We start from the raw sequence: 21085 nt of genomic DNA, 5'->3' as shown, positions 1-21085 counted from the left end.
GAGTAAAGACGTAAGTGGTAGTGCTTGGTAAAAGTGTGCACTGAACTCAAAGTTGCAGCCTCCAAAATTTCCTTGGTTGGTACTCCTCTGAGAAAGGCGGCTGATGTGGCTGCTGCCCTGGTCGAATGTGGCCTAATGCCCTTAGGCACTGATTTGCCATGCTGTGCATAGCAGAAACAAATGCAGTGTCCTATCCATTTTGAAATAGTCTGCTTTGAGATAGCCTTTCCTTGTGATCCTGCAGCATATGCCACTAAAAGTTGCTCAGTCTTTCTGAAAGCTTTAGTTCTGTACAAGTAGAAGTGTAGCTGCCTGTGTACGTCCAAAGAATGCAGAAGTCTCTCCCCTTTATTCTGGGGATTTGGATAAAAAGTAGGTAAATGAATGGTTTGGTTAAGAGCCACACTGGGTACTACCTTTGGCATAAATGTTGGGTTAGTCCTTAGAGAAACCCTGTCCGGATGGAAAATGATAAAAGGTTCCACTGCCATTAGTGCCTGTAACTCTGAGACTCTTCTTGCTGAAGTTATTGCTAGGAGCAGAGCGTTTTTCCATGATAAGAATTTAATTTCAGCTGTACTGGCTGGCTCAAAAGGAGGCAGTGTGAGCTTTTCCAAGAAAAAATTGAGGTCCCATGTAGGTATCGGTGCTCTCCTTGGGGGTCTTATGTTTTTGACCCCTCTGAGGTACTGCCTTAGCAGTGGATGTGAAAAAAATAGGTGGTTCCATATTGTAATGAGCTGAAATGGCAGAGACATGAATCTTAATTGATGAGAAGGATAGGCCTTTGTCCAGCATCTCAGTTAGGTATTGTAAAATCTGAGGAATATTTGGAACAAGCGGTTCAATTCCCTGTGCCTGATTCCAAGCAGAGAATCTCTTCCATTTTTCTGCATTAGATTTTCTGGTGCTGGGCCTCCTGGCTTCCAAAATGACATCCATAACTGCTTTAGAGAGAGGTGTGTTCTGAGTGGTTATATTATTCGCCATACAGCCAGATTTAAGGTTCTGAGTTGGCTGTGCAGGATCTGATTGTTTTGTTGGGTCAGAAGATGAGGAATTTGAGGTAAAGTCCAGGCTGGGCCTTGAGACAAGCTCTTTAGGATTGGGTACCAGTGCTGGCGTGGCCAGTCTGGGGCAATCAGAATCATTTTTGGCTTCTCTTGTCTGACCTTTAGTAGTACCTTGGGGAGGAGAGGCAGTGGAGGAAAGGCATAAACTGTCAGGGTTTTCCAGCTGAATGATAGAGCATCAACCTTCCATGCTTGTGCGTGATAAGTCCTTGTGCAGAATCTCTGTAGTTGGCAGTTGTGAGGGGAGGCAAATAGATCTATGTCTGGGCACCCCGATTTCCTTGTTATCATGTTGAAGACTTGTGGATCTAGTTTCCACTCGTGAGGGTCCATGAGGTTTCTGCTTAGTTCGTCTGCCAGAGTATTTGTCTTTCCTGGCAGGAAATGTGCCTGCAGATGTACTTGATAGGTCAGTGCTGTGTTCCACAAAGTCATGGTTGTCTGCAGAGGGGGTAGGAATGTGTGCCCCCTTGCTTGTTTATGTACCACATGACTGTAGTATTGTCCGTCTTTAGTAGTAGTTGTCCTGGATGTAGTAGATCCTTGAAGGCTGTCAGGGCATTCTGTACAGCTAGCATCTCTTTTTGATTGATGTGAAAATGCATTTGGTCCGTGGGCCACGTGCCCTGAATACATTTTCCTGCCGTGTGTGCCCCCCAGGCATAATCTGATGCATCTGTTGTTAGTGTCTGCCTGGCTGTGGGTAAAGTGAAAGGCTGTCCCTTGTTGTGGTGACAGGCCAGAGCCCACCATCGAAACTCCTGTTGCAGGCAGGGAATAAGAGTTATTATTGTTTCCAGGCTGTGGCAATGTTGAGTCCAAACACTTTTTAGATACCATTGTAGCTTCCTCATATGCAGTCTTGCATATGGAATTAGCAGAATGCAGGATGCCATGAAGCCCAAAGCCTGCAGAATTTTTCTTGCAGGTAGCTGGGTCTTTGTTGCCATCATTTGAAAGTAATGGGTCAGTTGCCTTTGTTTGTCTGGCGTGAGATAAGCCATCTGGGCAGTTGTAGTTAAGCTTGCAGCCAGGAATATTATCTCTTGAGAGGGCACTAGTTTTGACTTATTTTCGTTTACTGTGTACCTTAGGCAAATTAGTAATTCTTTTACAAACGCCAGATGCTTTAGTAGAATGTCCTTGCTCTCTGCTTGAATAAGGTAGTCATCCAAGTAGGGATATATTTGAAATCCTTTTTGTCTGCAAAATGCAATTACTGGTGCCAGGCATTTTGTGAAGACCCTGGGCGCAGTAGATAAGCCAAAGGGCAGTGCAGAGAATTGGTAATGCATTGAGCCAGCTATGAATCTGAGGTATCTTCTGCAAGATTGTCTGATTGGGACATGCAGGTATTCCTCTTTGAGGTCCAAAGTAGCTAGCCAAGCCTTCTTGCCCAGCATGGGTAGAAGTTGCTGCAGTGTCAACATTTTGAATTTTGGAACATCCAGGAAAGTACTTAGAATTGACAGGTCCAGTATTGGTCTCCAGGCTTTGTCCTTTCTGGGTACCAAGAAAAGTCTCGAGTAAAATCCTTGCCCCTGTTCTTGCTGTGGTACCTTTTGAATAGCTCTCATGTCCATGAGAGCAGAAATTTGTTTTTGTGCCTCTGCCCGTTGGTTTTGTGGCAGGTCTGGCATACCTTTTGACCTTGGTAGGGTGTGAAGGTGGAACCTGTAACCCTGAGAAACAATATTCACTACCCATTTGTCCTGGGTGATCATGAGCCAGTTTTGTGAAAAAAGTGCTAGTTTTCCCCCTAAGGGTGCTGTCAAAAGGTAAGTGCTTGGCTTTTGTTGAGACAGTTTCCTATAAGGTTGTGATTTGTCTTCTCCGCCTTTGGGGGCTGAAGCACCCCATTGTTTAGGTCTGTATGAGTCTTGGGGCTGAGATCTGCCTCTTGGGCATCTGTATCTGCCTCTTTGTGGCCTGTCTGACACTGGAAAGGACCAATTTTTAGAAGGCCAGTTCCTGCTAAATCTAGGTGGCTGAACCTGTAAGAAATCCTTTTCTGTCTGCATTGATTTAGCTTTATCATCCATTTTCTTTAACACCTCTTCTGCCTTAACACCAAACAAGTATCATGCTGTAATGGAGCATCCAATAATTTTGCTTTAACATGATCTGGTAAACTCTGTTCTTTTAACCAAGCATGCCTTCAAATGACAGAGCCTGCAACAGCGGCTCTACAAGAAGCCTCTAATGAATCAAAACCACATTGCAATGTATGCTTTCCCACTTGTTCAGCTGCATGCAATAAATCCTGCATTTCCTTATTGTCAGGATTTTCTGAGCTTGTAAGCATTTTCTGTTTTAGTAAAGACATTAGGTATTGTTGATATTTAAGCATGTGAAACTGGCAGTTTAAAGCCCTTACAGCTAAAGTAGCAGTAGTGTAAACTTTTTTTCCCCCATCTATCCAGTGCTCTAGAATCCCTATCAGAGGGAACAGGGTTTTTTGCAGTGGAAGCCTTGACCCCCTCGGGACCCTGAGAAATAGTTTCTGGGTCAGCAGCAGGGTTTTTATAAAGAAATTTATGAGAGTCTGGGACCCTGTAGTACCTATCTGGCTTGACTGGTGCAGGGGGTAAAGAATCAGGAGACAAAATGTATTCAGAGAAAACATCAACAATATCTAGTACAGGTGGGATAGCAAGGGGCCTGTGCTGAGACAGTAAAAGAAAGTCTCTGAGCCTTTTCTTGGATTCTGAATAATCCTGGCTCTCCCAATGAAAATGCTCCCTCATGGTGTGCAGGGTTTCCCCAAAAGAGTAATCCTCAGGAGGAGAGGCTGAAGAGATAGATTCTTCAGCATCAGAGTCCTCATAGGAAGAGAATATCCCTGATCCGAAGAGGAATCAGAGGAAATAGAAACCTGGTCAGAAGAGTCATAATCAGTGTCTTGCCTACGCCTTTTATCAGGAGGGGGATGGGAACCCCTGATCAAAGTAATTAGGTCCTCGGCCATTTTAAGCATCTGTTTCTTTGGCATGGATGACTGTCCAGGAGAATGCTGTACTTGTTTCTTTGTCTTTAATGGAGTTTTAGACTATGCCTTGGCTGCTGAAGTAGACTTGATAGTAAGCTGTGTAGGTCTGAAAACACCCTCAGAAGCTGATGCCTGCTCAGCGGCTCCGGACCCATCTGAGGGAATAGTTTCCATAGGCCCAATACCTTGAGTTTCCAGAGGCCTAGTTGTCTCCATGTGGGAGTCGGAGGCGGCCTGTGGCTCTGAGGTAGCGGGTGTCAGGGGCTGCAAAAAGCGCCTCACTGAGAACCGGCGAATGGCCTAGAAGAGGCTTCGTCATCGTTTTTTGATCTCGGATGCCTGTCCTTTTCTTTGTCTTTGCGTTTTTTATGGATTCCAGTCATCAGTTGTTCCGACGGCATTATGTAGTTAAACCTTCGGCCAAATTAATGTAAAGCAAAATCAAACCGACGCTTAATAGTGCGTTGGTTGAATCTAGCACAAAACCGACAACTAGCAACGTCGTGGTCAGGGCCTAGGCAATGAATACAGTAAGAGTGAAAATCCTTATGAGGTATTTGCTTCCCACAAGAAATACAATTGTTAACTTTTACTGACATCGGTCTGGAGCAAGAAAAAGTTTCCCCAATGGAGTACTTAGCTTTGTTGAAGCTTCGGTTCTGAAATTCAATTTCTAAAATCTCAGGAGTCGGCCGACCGGCACTTGTGAACTGCTTTTGCTTTGGGTACCGCGCGGCGAAAATGGCATCAGCTGCATCTTATATACCCCTGGTGCACTGACGTCAGGGAAGAGGCGACAGCAACCGACGCCGGACCAGGACTTTGGAATTCGGGCAGACTGCGGGTAGCCTGCCAGCAGGATAACCCAAGTGTAACGACTGCAACAGTTAAACACGATGAACATCCATTCATTCTTACTCATGTTATACAAAATGTATTTCTTAGAAGAAAAATCTTTCAAAACTTTCTCTAATACAAAATTAAGCATCTTAGAAAACTGCAAAATCACCTGGTTATTAAATGCAGGTATAAAAGTGCTAGTATAAGTAACCATTTCAGTATTTAAAGAGCAATATGCATTAACATTTTCAACTGTTTCAAATGAAGAATCACAAGAGAAGAAATCCAGCAACTCAACTTCACTTGCAGATACACTTCCTTCATTAACTGACATACTTTCACCATTACATTCAAAATAATTAACCAAATGCAGTTTTCTTAGTAACTTAAAACACTTCTGCTTTAATAAAATGTGCTCTGGGTAGAGCTGTTGGTATAAACTTTAAACCATACTTCAAAACAGACATTTCAGTTCCACTTAAATCAACCCCAGATAAATTCACAATACAGTTTATAGGTAGGTACTAGGCTATCGGCCCCTAGGGCCCATACAAGCCTAGCCAAAAAATGTACCCTGGCTTTCGCCACCCAAGAAAATTATTTTCCTGTGCCCCTGACGAGCAGAGCCATAGAAGTGATCCACGGGGTGAAATTCCCATTTCCCATCCAATCATCAAGATTTTTCTTGAAGAGTGCTAATGAGGAGCTCTGTTTGACATAGATAGGTTGTTTGTTCCAGAGTATGGGAAGTCTCTGGGACAGGAATCTATCCCTCCAGCGTGTTCTGTTTATTGTGGTGACAAGGTTTAGGTCCCTAGAGCGTGTAGCTCGGAGGGATTGGGATTTCTTTAAGTGGAGCATGTCCAACAGCTCTGGGTTTGACATAGCTTTGTATGTTAGGCAGAGATCGCCCCTGAGTAGGCGATATGCGATGGAGTAAAGCTGTAGTTTTCTGAGACGGTCTGCATAGGGCATCTGTTTGAGGCCAGTAATCCTCTTTGCGAGGTATTTCTGTGGTCTTTCCAGTTGTTGTAGATGTCTTGTGAGGTACATACCAAAAGGGGCATTGTACTCTATAATGGGTCTAATGAGTGATGAGTAGAGGGGAACAATTACTTCTTTTTTTCTGGATGAGAATCCTTCTGTGAGGAGATGAGCCACGTAGAAGGATTTCCTGACCACTGTGGCGATGTGATTATCAAAGGAGAGACTACTGTCCACCTGTGTCCCAAGGTCTCATCACATTTTCGGCATTAAGTAGACTGCCAGCTATATGGTAGTTCATGGGTACAGAGTTTTTACCAAAGGGGATGACAATACACTTTTTGGCATTGAGCTTCAGGCCATAGCTTTGACACCAGGTATCTGTCTCAGTGAGGCCCTTTTGTAGTTTGTCCAGATCATTAGGAGTTTCGATTATGGCTCCTAGTTTGCAGTCATCTGCAAACTTTGTTAGCCAAAGACCTTCTGTGTTGGCCTGCACTTCAGAGAAGTAGATCCCAAACAAGAAAGGACCCAGGACTGAACCCTGTGGTACTCCACTTGTCACTGGTCTGATGTCGGATTTGGAATCCGCTACTTTCACAGTGTGGGTTCTGTCCGTGAGCCAGTTGGCATCCCATCTTGTGACATAGGGATTTATACCTAGTTTAGTGAGCTTATCTATAATTCCAGAGTGGGGGATGGTGTCGAAAGCCTTGGCGAGATCAAGATAAGCTGTGTGAACCATTTTACCCTCATCTATGGCTTTGGTGACTGCTTCAAAGAAGTCAATCAGGTTTAGGAGACATGATCTGCCTTTTACAAATCCAAACTGGGTAGGGTCCAGAGTCTGGAGATTACCAATGTCTTTGTTTATGAGTTCCACGATGATACATTCCATGGCCTTGCAGACCAGGCTCATCAGGCTAATGGGGCGGTAGTTCCTGGTGTCCGTCGTGGCTCCCCCTTTCCGGTGCACCATTCAGTGGGTACAAAGCCTGAGGTGAGGCTATGATTGAACATGGTACTTAGGTAGGGTGCCAGTTCATTTTGCAGTTTGTGTAGAACGCAGCCTGGGATATTGTAAGGTTCTATGGATGCTATGTTCTTGGTTTTTGAGAGTGTGTTTTTTTACCTGTGCAGCCGTGATTATAGGAACTTTCGATTCTTCCGGTATACAGATGGGCCCTCTAGGGGGTGAGAGGGGGGTAAAGTTAGCACTGAACCTATCTGCTAGGATGTTGGCAATATCAGTTGGTTCTGTATATTTAATGCCATTGTGTTGTAACTCAGAGCAGATCTGAGTGTTCCCATTTAGATTCTTGACATGGCTATAGAATGCTTTGTGGTTGTCTTTAGAGTCAGTGGCAATTTTGTTTTCGTAACTAGCTTTGGAGGATTTTATGAGGGATCGCAGCTTCTTACTGTGGTTGACCAGGGAGTTCCTCCAGTCATGGCATTTTACTCTTTTTTGCAACAGTTTCTTTCTTCTGTTGTAGAGTTTGTTTATGGCAGAGGACCACCAGATTGGCTTCCTTTTTTTTAGTGGATAACATCTTGGTTCTATTAGGGATAGCATGATCCATGCACTCGTGTAAGTGCTTATAAAGTGCATTTGTGTAAGATTCGGCAGTCATACCTCTATTGTCCGTCTGCATGGGTGTCAAGAAGTTTGCCACTTCTGTCTTAAGAAGTTGTGAAGTTGGCTTTGGAGAAGTTTTTTACGATGGTTTCCCTAACTGGGGGTGGGGGTGGGATGTGGATGTCTAGGCTGATTAGCTTGTGGTCGGATCTGACCAACGAGGAATTGACCTCTGGTGTGGAACACCGGTTTCCTATGTTGGTAATGACCAGGTCTAGGATATTGCTGCCCCTGGTGGGGGTGTGAATAAGTTGATCCAAGGCGTTGGAATTTATGAATTCTAGAAAACGTTGAGCAAAAGTGTTGGTACGAGTAGTTTTCCCAGTTAATGGTGGGGTAGTTGAAATCGCCCATCATTAGGGTGTTGGGTTGTACCCTAATACTTTCCAGTGTATCAAGAAATGAGGAGTGTGAATCCTGGGGCATGGTGGGGGGTCTGTAGCAAGCTACAATTTGGATTGCGGTCTTGCCCAGAGTTAGTTGCACTTTCACATCTTGTTATACTGCTAACTACTGTGCAAACATGTTTAAAATCAATATTTAGTCCTTTTATTTTGTCTGAACTGTTAAAAGTGTTACCTTCATACCGTCGTTTAAAACTGTTTCATTGATTGTAGCCATTCTGCTGTCTTCCCTGTTGTTTCCCTTGGCCCCAAAACATATTATTTATGTAATTATGTTGTTGTGGAGCAGGCAAAGGTGGATAGTCTGTATTTTCATTATCAGAGCCTGCAGAAATATTAGTTGCATCTGTAGAGGCAAAGGAGACATTCTGGTGTTTCTTAGATCTCCCAGAAGCATTTTTAAAGCCTCTGGTATCTCTCTGACTGGTTGCCTTCTTAAAAGTGAAACCAGAGTCATAGTCTCTAATGTCTCTTTGTAACTTACTGATTTTGCGTTGTATAATTTCACTAGAGTTTTCCTCTAACTTGATATTTAAAGAACATAACTGTTCAAACTTAATGTATTAATTTCAAGCAAAGGGGGTATGATGAAAATGCTATTTTAGATACCCTTCATACAATAATAGATACCAGCTTACTTCATAATAGGCCTTTAGTAGATAAGATAAATAATAATAGAGAATTTAATACTGTGCAGGGGTGTAGAAAAGTCTTGTTACTGTTTATAATATCTTAAGTGAGAAAATCATTGAAGCAGGTTAGATATTATTGGCCCTACTTAATACGGAAGGGGTAAAAAATCTTTGTAGAACTGCAAATATTTCTTTCAAGAGAAGTACAAATATCAAAGATATGGTGGTACACAATGGATTTGTTTAACCTGGTGAAAAATTAAATCTGCAGGTTTTGGAATGTGGCACCTTCCCTTGTGGAAGTTGTTCGGTTTGCTCCAACATCACCAAATGTTTTGAAAAAATAAATTGTGTAAAATTCTGTTCCACTTCTGCTTTTTCATTTATAACTAAATCAGTGGTATATGCTTTGTCTTGCCCCTGAATCTTGTTTTATATAGGGAAGACTAAAAGAATATTCAAGTTACGGTTGCAAGACCATATTAAAGACATAAAAAAACAATGCTACGAATCCTATAGCTTTACATTTTTTACTTGTCATAGCAGTGACTTTTCACTGTTAAAAGCTTGTATTTTGGAACATATATCAGAAACAGAAAGTGTTAATGAAAAAAAAAAAAATATATATATATATATATATATATATATATATATATATATATATATATATATATATATATATATATATATATATATATATATATATATATATATATATAGACGTATGGTGTGGCATATTTTGTAACTCCAGGAAGGCGGTGCCGAGGCACCAGTGTGTTATTCAGTGTGGCATCTTTTTCGCTAGCTTTGTAGTCTGTTGTGAATTGCTAGCATTTGCTGAAGTGCCAGAACAGGTTTTGCTCAATATATAGCAGATATATTACACTTGGATGGGTTTGGTGCTTCATGCATTCAGCACAGAAATGTTTCCAAGACAAAAACATCAAGACAGATGTCTAAACACTGTGACCACTGAAAATTAACTGGCATAGTCAGAGAGTAGGTGTGCTCTCCTAGTGACATATGAAATAGTAAAATTTGTCCTAATAAAAGGGCATGAATGCTCCATTAGAGCAGAATTATCAAAGAAAACAGCTGAAATGCAAACTGAAGGAAGGTTAGCCCATTTGTAGAGCCACTGTAGCCCAGCTAAAAGTGCATAGGGAGAAAGTGCATGCAATCCTGAATGAAAAGGGCAGGTAAAGTAGGACCATCCAATGCCACAAACCATTAGAGGAGGGTCAGTAATACAAATACATCTCAAGGGTACACATCTGAACACCAATCCGAGAACAAAGTAGCCCCTAGCTTGGATATATGGGAGAACAAATTCTCACAGGGGGGGGAGGGCATAGTGCTTCCACACTGTAGGTCATTCCTCCTCTACCCCAGGGGGGAGGGGATAAAGGCCTATATCTTTATCTACCTCCAGGATGCTACAGGCAAAAGCAACATCATAGCTACCTGAATGATGCCCCCTGTGAATAGCTGTCACCCTTGTGTTGGGGTTACTAACCATGGAGGATCGAATGGGCACAAAATCTGTCAGTGGAACCTTGAAGGCAAACAGCACTTATAAAAGAACAAAGATTATCCCATAAAGAAATAATGTGCTTACTAAGATACTTGGCACTAATGACCAAAGAAACTCTTCAGTATTTACACTGGTTAATTAAACATGCTGCAGCACCACAAACTCTGCTTCATCTAGTCAGAGAGACAGACAAATCAGCAGGTGAAGAGTACCGTTTTAAGTTTCACAACAGCACAAGACAGTCCACTGAAATAGCAGCCTGCATCATCCAGGGTTATAAGCTGATCAAAAACAAGCTACCTGGCTAACAGATACCTCAGTAAAAGGCTATTTGTTGTGAACATGGAATGTGCCATGATGGTCACGGACTATGCTGTACTCCTACAAAAAAATACTGGGCGATCAGTTCACCTATAACAAGTCTTGTACAACAAAGCAAAGCATGTTGTGACAGAGACGTCCATTGAAGACAATACACAAGCCATGGCCTGGTGGGGGGAAGCATCAAAGGAAGAGGCCTTTCTGCACCAGTACCTTGCTAATAAGCAAAGCAAGATGGCACAAAAAAATCACGAAGTTGAGCAGCCAGATGCAAAAGCATTAAGACAAAGTAGGTCTTTAAATGCTGTGCTGTACAGTACAGTATTAGTGGTTTAAGGGTGTTTCTGAGCTGTTGGTAGGTATATTGTGGCATACCTAAAACAAAGCTGAGGTACTTTGTGGCATACATCAAACAAAGCTGTCAGGTCAATCACCCTCTGGAATTCCCATGACAGGAACTTAAAGTCATAACGGTAACACAAAATACAGCTCTGTAGAAAATGTGCTTCTGGAAAAAAAAAAGAAAAAGAAAAAAAAACAGACTGTAGAGAGAAAAACATTACTACTTGAAAATTCAAAAAAGAAAAGGAATCCCCACCTACCTGTAGTGTCAAGAAACGTGCTTTCAACCAGTAGAGTCGCAAGACAAACTCCAACCATCTGTCTTCAAACAAATCTCTCTGTGAGGAGGCAAAAGAGAGCTGCAGAAGGTCACCTGTGTAGTGAGCACCTGGGAAATGTGGGCCTAGCTGAGCCAATGATGAGCTACTGGAGCACTGTCGAGCAGACACTAAAAATAAGATGGAAACCAAAGTACATGCAGTTAACAGTCCATAATACACTATATCACTCAGTTTCATTCAGTATTCTACCTCAGATAATCATTAAATGCAGACTCAAGCAAAAGCACGCACTATACAAAAAACGCTGCACAACAGTTAAATTCTTTGCAAGCACAAAAAGCAAATAAATACAGGTGGTGACAGGAGGACCAAGTTTAAAAAGAAGTTATGTACTCACCACAACGTTCCATGTTAGTAGTCCATCTCACCCTTCATTTTTACATACGGGTTTGGAGCTGATCCTCGACTCCGACTCGGCCGAGTTTCAAGCTCGAAGACGTCTGGTTGGCTCGTGGCTAAGAAGGTATCCCATGGTGCACCAGTGCAATCCCCAGATCTTGTTTGCTGCTCACTAGCAACAGAAAAAAAACCCTAACCAACAAACCAATACTAAAGGGTCACCAACCAAGAGAATTAAATTACCTCCAGATCTTCCAGGATGGGGGCAGGAGGGTGGGTTGGTAAAAATGAAGGGTGAGATGGACTACCAACATGGAATGTTATGGTGAGTACATAACATCTTCATGTTAGGAAGTCCAATCTCACCTTCATTTTGACATATGGGACAGCGTCCCTAGCGCCTTATTCCTGGGTGGCTCAATGGAAAATACTCCAGAGCACCGTGGAGCCAAAGGATGCTCTACCCCTGGATGCCAAATCCAACTTGTAATGAGTAATAAAGGTGTGAGGGGTAGCCCACAGAGCTGCTGCACAGCTATGATCAAGTGGTACCCTGGCTTGAAAGGCTGCAGAGGTAGACAGAGACCTGGTAGAGTGAGCCTTGATCCTGTGGGGTAAAGGTCTGCCCTCCGAATTGTAGATGAAGGCTATGCAACTAGAAATCCAATTAGACAATGTCACCTTAGAAACTGGCAAGCCCAATCTGGAGTAGGAAAAAGAAATGAATAACTGGTCTGACTTCCGAAATTCTTTGGTCCGTTGCAAATAAAAACATAGCTGTCTATGAACATCCAGCTGGTGGAAACGATATTCAGCTGCATTACAGTGATTGGGAAAGAAAACTGGAAGCTCAATGGACTGGTTTAAGGTGGCAGTAGAACAAACGGAAGGATTGGTACGTAAAGATACCCTGTCTTTATGAAAGATAAGGTGGCTTAATAGACAGAGCTTGTAGCTCAGATACACGTCTGGCTGACGTAATAGCTACTAAAAACACAGTCTTCCAAGACAAATATTTTAAAGAAGATGAGTGAGAAGGTTCAAAGGGAGGGGATGTCAATTTGGACAACACAAAATTTAAATCCCAAGAAGCCACAGGTTCTTGTAATGGTGGTCTCAGTAAAGTGGCTCATCTCAAGAAAGTTTTGCATAGCTTATGAGACATAAGGTTGGCATTTGGAGACCCTAAATAAAAATGAGAGATTGCCGCCAATTGTACTTTGATGGTGGCCGTGGCAGATCCTTGCTGAAAAAGCTCCGTAAGGAATTCCAGAATCAAAGGAATGGGAGCGGTATAAGGATCCACGTTAATTTTCTGTGCCCAAATAGAAAACCTTTTCCATTTACTGTCAGCCTTCTGGTTGTGGGTTTATGCGAGGATAAGAGAATATGTGACACTGACGAAGAAACATCATGAAAGCCTGACTAGAGATGGAACTGGAGCAGCCATGCTGTCAATTTGAGGGTGTGCAGAGAGGGATGTAGCGAACCCGACATGTAGGTCAATAGATCTGGAACTGGTTCCAGAATCAAAGGATCGTCCAGGAGAAGAGGCTCGAGGAAGGGGAACCAGACCTGACGAGGCCAATAAGGAGCAATGAGGATCAACTTGCTTCCCAGCCAATTGGCTTTCTGAATCACTTTGGGGATAAGAGAGAATGGACGAAAGGCATATAGAAGTCCCACGGACCAGAGAGTCTCTGGGTGATTCTCCCGGAGGGGGAATTAGGGAAAAATTGCTGCTGCACTTGGCATTGACTAGGCTGGCAAAAAGGTCGCAGCAAGGCTGTCCCCATCTCCGGAAAATCTGTTCCACTATTTCCCATTTCAGAGACCACTCGTGAGGCAGTAAGACTGCCCGGTTTAGCTTGTCAGCTATCACGTTGGTTGTCCCAGGAATGAGCATTGCCATTAGAAAGCGCTTGGAAGAAATCATCCATTCCCAAACTCGCATGGCCTCTCGACAGAGTGGGTAAGATCTGGCACCGCCCTGTTTGTTGATATACCACACAACGGACATGTTGTCCGACTGTACCGCAATCGTCCCTGGAGGAAGAAGGTCCTGAAGTGCTTGCAACGCCAGAAGCACTGCCCTCATCTCCAGAACATTGATATGCAGATGAGCCTTGTGTTCTTGCCATGTGCCATGGACAGTCCTGCCAAGGTAATGCCCCCACCACCCGACCTGGGAGGCATCCATGGTCAGAGTGGCAACAGGTTGGGCAGGCACAATGGGAGCTCTCGTAAACAAGTTGTTGGGGGCTATCCACCAATGAAGGTCCTTCTTGCATGATTCCGACAGCAGGATAGGGTGACTCAGTGGTAGATATTGGAATGACCACTGGGAAAACAGAAGCCATTGGAGAATTCTCATGTGCAACCTGGCGAAAGGTATTAACAGAATGGTTGAGGCCATCGTACCAAGAAGTTGAAGAATCCATTTTGCTTTGACCTTCCGAAGCAGAAAAAGACACTGAACTTGTGAGATGAGGTTTTGTGCTCTTTCGGCGAGGAGACGAACTGTCATATCCACTTTGTCTACCTCTGAGCCTATAAAATTCACAGATTGCAAGGGCAGTAATGCAGATTTTTCCCAGTTTATGGAGATCCCTAGTTGAGCACAAAGTTGAATGGTGGTGTCCCTGTTTTGGATGAGTAGATGCCTGGTGGGGGCGGTCAGGAGCCAGTCATCCAAATATGGAAACGCCTGGAATCCCTGAAGTCTCAAGTGAGCTGTCACTACTGCCATGTATTTGGCGAACACCCTGGGGGCTGTGGTGAGACCAAAGGGCAGAGCACGAAAAGTACAGTTGTGTACACTTACCATAAATGTAGATGTTCGAGTGTATTCACGGTTGCAGTCATTACATTTGGGTAATCTGCTGGCAGGTTGCCCTCAGTCGGCCTGAATTCCAAAGTCTTGCGTCCTGTGTTGGTTGCTGTCTTCTCTTACATGACGTCAGGTCGTCAGGGGGTATAAAACATGCAGCCGACGCCATTTTCTTTAGTTTTTCTTGCCCCGATGTCAGGTGTCCCCAAAAAAGTAGCAATATTATATAAATATATATACATGCATCAATATAAACTTTACCTTCATCTACAAGCAAATACACCACATAGGTTGTAGAAGATAGAGAAGGAAAGATAAACTTTAGAATGGCAGGGGGATGGCGGGAGAGTAACCTGGACTGCAACAGTGAATATACTCGAACATCTACATTTATGGTAAGTGTACACAACTGTACTATGTTCTTTGTGTTTCACTGTTGCAGTCATTACATTTGGGTAGAATCCCAAAGCTATGGTTGGGAGGCTGGAGCTAAACAGCATTAGGTGCAGCTATAAGGCCCTGCAGCACTGCAGTGGCAAAGCCTGCCCTGAACTTAGAGTAAAGAGGCAAATGGTAATGCTTTGTAAAGATGTGAACAGAACTCCAAGTAGCAGCCTCTAGAATGTCTTTGGTTGGTACTCCCCTGAGAAAAGCTGCTGAAGTAGCTGCAGCTCTGATGGAATGAGACCTAATGCCCTCGGGCACAGGTTTACCATGGTGTAAGTAGCAGAAACGGATGCAGTGGCTTATCCACTTTGAAATTGTCTGCTTTGAAATAGCCTTTCCTTCTAATCCTGCAGCATATGACACTAGTAATTGCTTAGTTTTTCTTAGAGCTTTAGTCCTGCTCAAGTAGAATCTTAGCTGTCTGTGTATGTCCTAGGAATGCAGAATTCTCTCCCCTTTGTTCTACGGATTTGGATAAAACGTTGGCAGATGAATTGTTTGGTTAAGAGCCACACTGGAAACCACCTTAGGCATAAAAGTAGGATTTGTCCTTAGAGACATCCTGTCTGGGTAAAATATGATAAAAGGCTCTACAGCCACGAGGGCCTTTAGCTCTGAAACTCTTCTTGCTGAAGTAACTGCTAGTAGCAGAGCTGTTTTCCATGATAAGAACTTTATATCAGCGGTAGCAGCTGGTTCAAATGGAGGCAGGGTGAGCTTTTCCAACACATAATTGAGGTCCCATGCAGGTAATGGTGATCTTCTAGGAGGCCTTAAATTTTTGGCTCCTCTAAAATACTGCTTTATTAAAGGATGAGAAAAGATTGGTGGCTCTGTATTGTAATATGCCGAAATGGCAGAGGCATGGATTTTGATTGATGAGAAAGATAGGTCTTTGTCAAGCATCTCAGTCAAGTATTGTAATATCTGAGGAGTATGTGGTTCTGCTGTATCAGTTCCTTGTGGTTGATTCCAAGCACAGAATCTCTTCCATTTGTCAGCATAAGATTTTCTAGTACTAGGCCTTCTGGCTTCCAAAATGACATCAATCACAGCTTTACTGAGAGGTGTCATTTGTATGATTACATGATTAACGATGCTGCCAGGTTCAGAGTATGTAGTTGATTGGGCAGGATCTGATTGTTTTGCTGGGACAGTAGCTGTGGTCTTTGAGGCAAGGTGCAAGCTGGGTATTGAGACAAGTTCCTTAGGATTGGGTACCAGTATTGGCGGGGCCAGTCTGGGGCAATTAATATCACCTTTGGCTTCTCTTGTCTGACTTTTAGGAGGATCTTGGGTAGAAGAGGCAGAGGAGGAAAGGTGTAAACTGATAGGTTTTTCCAACTGAAGGACAGGGCATCCACTTTCCATGCTTGCCTGTGATAAGTCCTTGTGCAGAATCTTTTCAATTGATAATTTTGAGGAGAGGCAAATAGATCTATGTCTGGGCTCCCCCATTTCTCTGTTATCATGCTGAAGGCTTGTGGATTTAGTTTCCACTTATGAGGATCCATAAGGTTTCTGCTTAAATCGTCTGCCAGAGTGTTTTGTTTTCCTGGCAGGAATTGAGCTTGAAGATGTATTTGGTAGGTCAAAGCTGTGTCCCACAGTGCCATGGCTAATCTGCAAAGGGGGTATGAGTGTGTGCCCCCTTGCTTGTTTATATACCACATGACTGTGGTGTTGTCCGTCTTTATCAGTAGTTGTCCTGGATGAAGTAAGTCCTTGAAGGCTGTTAGGGCATTTTGAACAGCTAGCATCCCTTTCTGGTTGATATGTAGATGCATTTGTTTTAGGTTCATAGGTAACTACGCCTATATCACCTAAAAAAAATTTATAAGCCATTTGTTAGTTGGCTGGCATACTGTACAGTAGTTATGAGCCTCCTACTGGGAGTATGACCCATCCTCTCCCCTGTCCAGCATTGATACAGAGACAATTCCGGTGCCTCCTCTGCTCTCCCACACTTAGGATGATATTTCTCTTCACAGAGTCAGGGGGTGTGCTCCCTTACATTGATCCCAGTTAGCCGTCCAAGCTAAGGTTCCCTATAACCGGGATTTCTAGTCCCTTTGGTGGTTTTGGTGGATTGCTAAGGCTTCTATCCAGGGTGTCCTGGTTTTAGGTGGGGTTTGTATGTTGGAGGTCATCACACACATGGAATTCCATTTAACATGGGACATGAGCTCAGGGCACATCTTCTCTCTGAGCTTGTATTATTCAGACTTTTTGAGGCTTTTTTTGGAGTTTCTTCAACTGTTTTTGTCTGGATTGTTTTCAATCTGGGATCATATGAGGCATTTTGGAGTTAGGGGTCTCTCCACTATTGAACTTTTGGGTATTGAAATGACACAGAAATGGCATCCCTTACGATCATTGGTCTGATCCTTCATGATGAAAGGGGAGGTCTGAGGAACCACTTGTGAGAGGAATTTGGCAATGTAGTGTCAAATGGATGTGTGATGTGTCCCTGGGTCCCCAACCTACCGATGAGTGTTCAAAGACTTAGCCACTGTCAGATCAGGGGTCCCCAGGTCCCCTACCTTGTTTTCTGGACTTTTGTATTTGGTGCCTGTGGCCATTTTGGGGTCACCAACCATCTATCTGAAGGGTATTGTTATGTTTTTTTGCTTCAGTGGATTGCTCCTACTCGAGGGCATGGCTCATCTGTTTCAAATCCCAGTTCTCTGAGTGATACTCGTCCCATATCCAGACTTTCTGGAATGGTACTCTGTTTGTCTGTTTGACCGAGGACTTTCAATGGGAGCCCAGGTCTCTGATGGATGTTGGTACTTCACAGGAGCGATGCCAAAGGGACAGGACATGTGACCCGACCTGTGGGACACTACTGTGACTAAGCTTGGAGTCTGACATACAGCCAGCAACAGCTGTTCTTACAATGTAAGTTGGTTTTTGGGTTGCAACCCATCTTGTTGAATATTTTAAGGTCAAGCTGGTAAGGTGTTTCCACATGGGCCCCTCATCAATAATATTGTGAGAAAACAAAGGTAGGCAAGTTCAACTGCAACATGATCTTCCCTTGACAAAAGCCAAACTGGGGTGCAAGTCAGGCAAAGCTTGTCCCTACTCATGATCATCCCTTGGCTCCATTATGATCCTCTCCAGTCCTTTGTCTCTTTGCTTATGTTAAGCTTATAGGCTCTAATATACAGTCCGTAGTGTCACCTTTGTGGAGTGGGACCACAGTTGCGCCGGCTGCCCCTTGTGGAGTGTGTTAGGAGGCTGTGATTTGTCTAGGAGCCGTCAGCGCTGCTCTATCGCACGATCTTCAGCAATTATTAGCATGCAGCAGCTGCACCACAAACAGCCATCTGATCATGGTTTTCAGAGCATTTTAGCTTTGTAGCACACAGAGATGTCGAGGAGGATCTTGTCGATGGAGTGTTGGCTACACCTTCCGGGGAGAGAATTTATGATTTTTAGTGTCCAGGAGCTCTTGCTGGGTTTGGATCTCTCCTATGTCCTTAGGGTTTGTTGGGGGTCCTTTTGGTGTTCTCCCCATTTGTGTGAGGTTTGGCAATGTCTGTGATCATGTTCCCTTTCATAGCTGAAAATGTCCTTTGAATCTGTCTTTTGAGTTTCCACCCACTTTTTCTTGAATAGCTGAAATAGTTGATTTTTAGTGCTTTCGTATTTTTACTAATAATGATCAGGGGTGTTTAGTTCCTTTATAGATTTTTTGTTTTCTATTATAATATTTCTGATTTTATGCTATTCATTATTTTTTGTAAATGGCTGTTTTCACTTGGCCATTGTAAAGTTTGTTAATGGCTGGAGTCTTGGTTTTGGTTGCTTTTGCCCGATGTTGGAAAGAGTCTGGAGGTATTCCATATTGCTGATTGTAGCATGGTTTCCGCTGGTTCGGTGAAGGCATTGCACTCAGGGGCCTTGAAGGATGCCACACCAGTCTTGAGTAGTGTGAAGTGACTTATATCACACCAGTTATGGACTTAGTGTGAAGTTTGCTTGAGTAGAGTGGATTACCAGATCCTTTAGTTAGAGTTTAGGATGATGTGGGATTTACCAGGAGTGGATGTTGATCAGGTCATTATTTGTGATTTTATGATCACTTCTCACCAGAGAGCATTTTAGCTGTTCCATAGCATTTGAGATCTATGTAATTTTCTTCCTCTGGCTACAGTAGTCACTGTTGGGAAGTTGGGTTTTGAGTTTTATGATGGATTTGAACTATAGAAAGTTATTGAAGGGGGGCTTTATAGTGATGGTGTTGGTGTAATAAGTTACCCAATATAGTGGTCCCAGGAAGGCTGTGTAGGGTTCCTGAGTTTGAGGTTCAGGCTGTTGTATGGGGTCCTTTGTTTGTAGAGGTAGTTTGCCTGAGAGCACATTTGCCCAGCATGGTTTTTTTATGGTTGCAGTTGAATGGACCTGAGATTCTTCATGATGCCTATGGTCCTGGAGGTGTGTGAGTGGAGTTTGGAGGGATGGGGGAGTATCCCTTTTTATGGAGTGGTGTGGAGAAGTGCTGGGAGTGCAGGGTGCTCTCACAAATGCCAGAGTGCCGGGTTTAGTTAGGAGCCAGAAACTGCCTTTCTGCATACTGAGTTTTAGTCTGAGTACAGCACAGACATTTAGCATTCTGGCATTGCGGCATTTTATTTTAGTTTTGGTTTTTTTTTTAGGGACCCCAATTTCTTAATTTGAGGCCTTTCTAGGGTAAAGAGCCTTAGCCAGGGTCAGCCAATTAAAAAAGCCAATATGGCCAGTCACATTCCTATGGGGTAGCAAGACTTCTGGGTGAAGGGTGTTCCCCTAGGCAGGTGCTGCCTTGTCAAGCATGCACTCCCAGACAGACCAATTTGATCCCCTTTGAGACACTGGATCATTTGCAATTGTATTGACATCTCATTCATCTTGGCATCATTCTTGGTAGGAGAAAGGATACTGCTCAGGGTTACAGTCTGGAAACTCTACCTGTCTGGGCTTCATAATCAGAGAGAGATCTGGTCTCTCTTCGTCTCCAGGTCCTCTATCGCTCTGGATGTCATGTGACAGGTATCTGTACATGACTGTGTTTGCTTGTGTACTTGAGTGAGTACACGTGTTGTACTTATGTTATGTGAGACCCTCCGCTTGGACAGCCTAGCCTTGGGTGTCCCTCTCCTTGCCTGTATGGGAGTGTCTGACGCCAGTGTGGACTATTGAGTTTGTATTTGGTGTCTTATTTGGTGTGTTTTGGCCTGCTCTTTTGTTGTTGTTGTGTTGTGCTTTTGTTGTTGTGTCTTGTGCTTGGTGTTGGGTTTATGTGGCAGTTGTGGGCCTTGTTTGTGCCGGTTGTTTCTCTGCGCTTTTTCTCAGTACAATTTTCCTCAGTTTACTCAGTGTTCCTTGTTTGGATTTAGTGGGTTTGAGCATTATGTGAGGCTGGTTTTGTGGTGTGTGTAGTTGCCCTTGTGTCCTGTCTGGTCTTGCCAGTCCTGAGTTGAAGCTCCTCAGCCTGAGAATAGCTGCATCCAGCCCATCTCTAATATAGTATTTGTGTTATGTGGGAGGGAGGAGAGTGTTGTCTGTGAGGAGTGTCTTGTTACATGACAAGAGTTCCAGATTGCATCGCTGATCCCAGGATTCACCAGCTGGACCGAGAGGGATTGACAACCATGCTAGAATAGCCAGAGAAAGTGAAAACAAGGGCCAGTGGGAAAAGGGCCAGTGGGGGAGTAATTTTTAGTACTTTTTATATTTTTGTGCTGACTATATAATTGTGCTTTAGTGAGCAAGTGCAAGGTAACTTGAGTGCAATGGTGCAAAGTAACTAAACAACAAAACTTTCCAAACAGTAAAAGGAGGAAGGAAGTACAGTAACAGCAGCATGCAGCACTAGATATCACTAGTGATCCACAGAAGCTGAATTGCGTATTAGGTAAATTGCTTCAGGGGAAATAACAAGCAAACAAACAACAAGCATATAAAAAAAAGCTAGAGATTCAGTAGGGATGATCTAGTCTATGCTAGAAACAACAAAGGTCCAGAATTTCAGTAAGATACAGTTCAAATATTCAGGCACTATAAACCTTTAACCAGAAAAATTCCAGCTCAGAAGGGCAGAGTCCAGCTCTCATACATACAGAGTGACCACCACGAACCTTAATTAAAAATAAAATCCTGAAGCCCAGCCCAAGTGCCTAAACCAGAACACTTGGACACTGGGCTCTCAATCAGCAGTTCCCAACTTAGAAGGATGAAAGCTACCCTATGTCTGACCACCTGCCACTTGCCACAACCTCCTAATGTATGTAAAAAAACAACTGGCCTGCCCCAGTGCTTAATCCAAAAGACTTGAAATAGCTACACTTTAATTAGAAGTTTACACCAAGCAGTAATAAATACC

General features: G+C 43.4%; 1 protein-coding gene across 4 annotated transcripts in view; it reads right to left on the bottom strand.

Annotated features, from left to right (window-relative positions):
• Window positions 1-21085, bottom strand: part of CABIN1 (calcineurin binding protein 1) — a 4301447-nt gene that overhangs the window by 3080293 nt on the left and 1200069 nt on the right. For all 4 annotated transcript variants that reach the window (XM_044068841.1, XM_044068840.1, XM_044068839.1 and 1 more), the window contains one exon: window positions 11019-11206. In XM_044068841.1, the coding sequence (XP_043924776.1) occupies window positions 11019-11206 (188 nt within the window). The remainder of the gene's footprint in view (window positions 1-11018; window positions 11207-21085) is intronic.

The sequence above is a fragment of the Protopterus annectens genome, chromosome 4.part0 (genome assembly GCF_019279795.1).
Source record: "Protopterus annectens isolate FY-2018-M chromosome 4.part0, PAN1.0, whole genome shotgun sequence".
NCBI classification, from domain to species: Eukaryota; Metazoa; Chordata; order Ceratodontiformes; family Protopteridae; genus Protopterus; species Protopterus annectens.
Note: the sequence above shows the minus strand (reverse complement) of the source record. Positions and strands in the feature narration are given on the sequence as shown.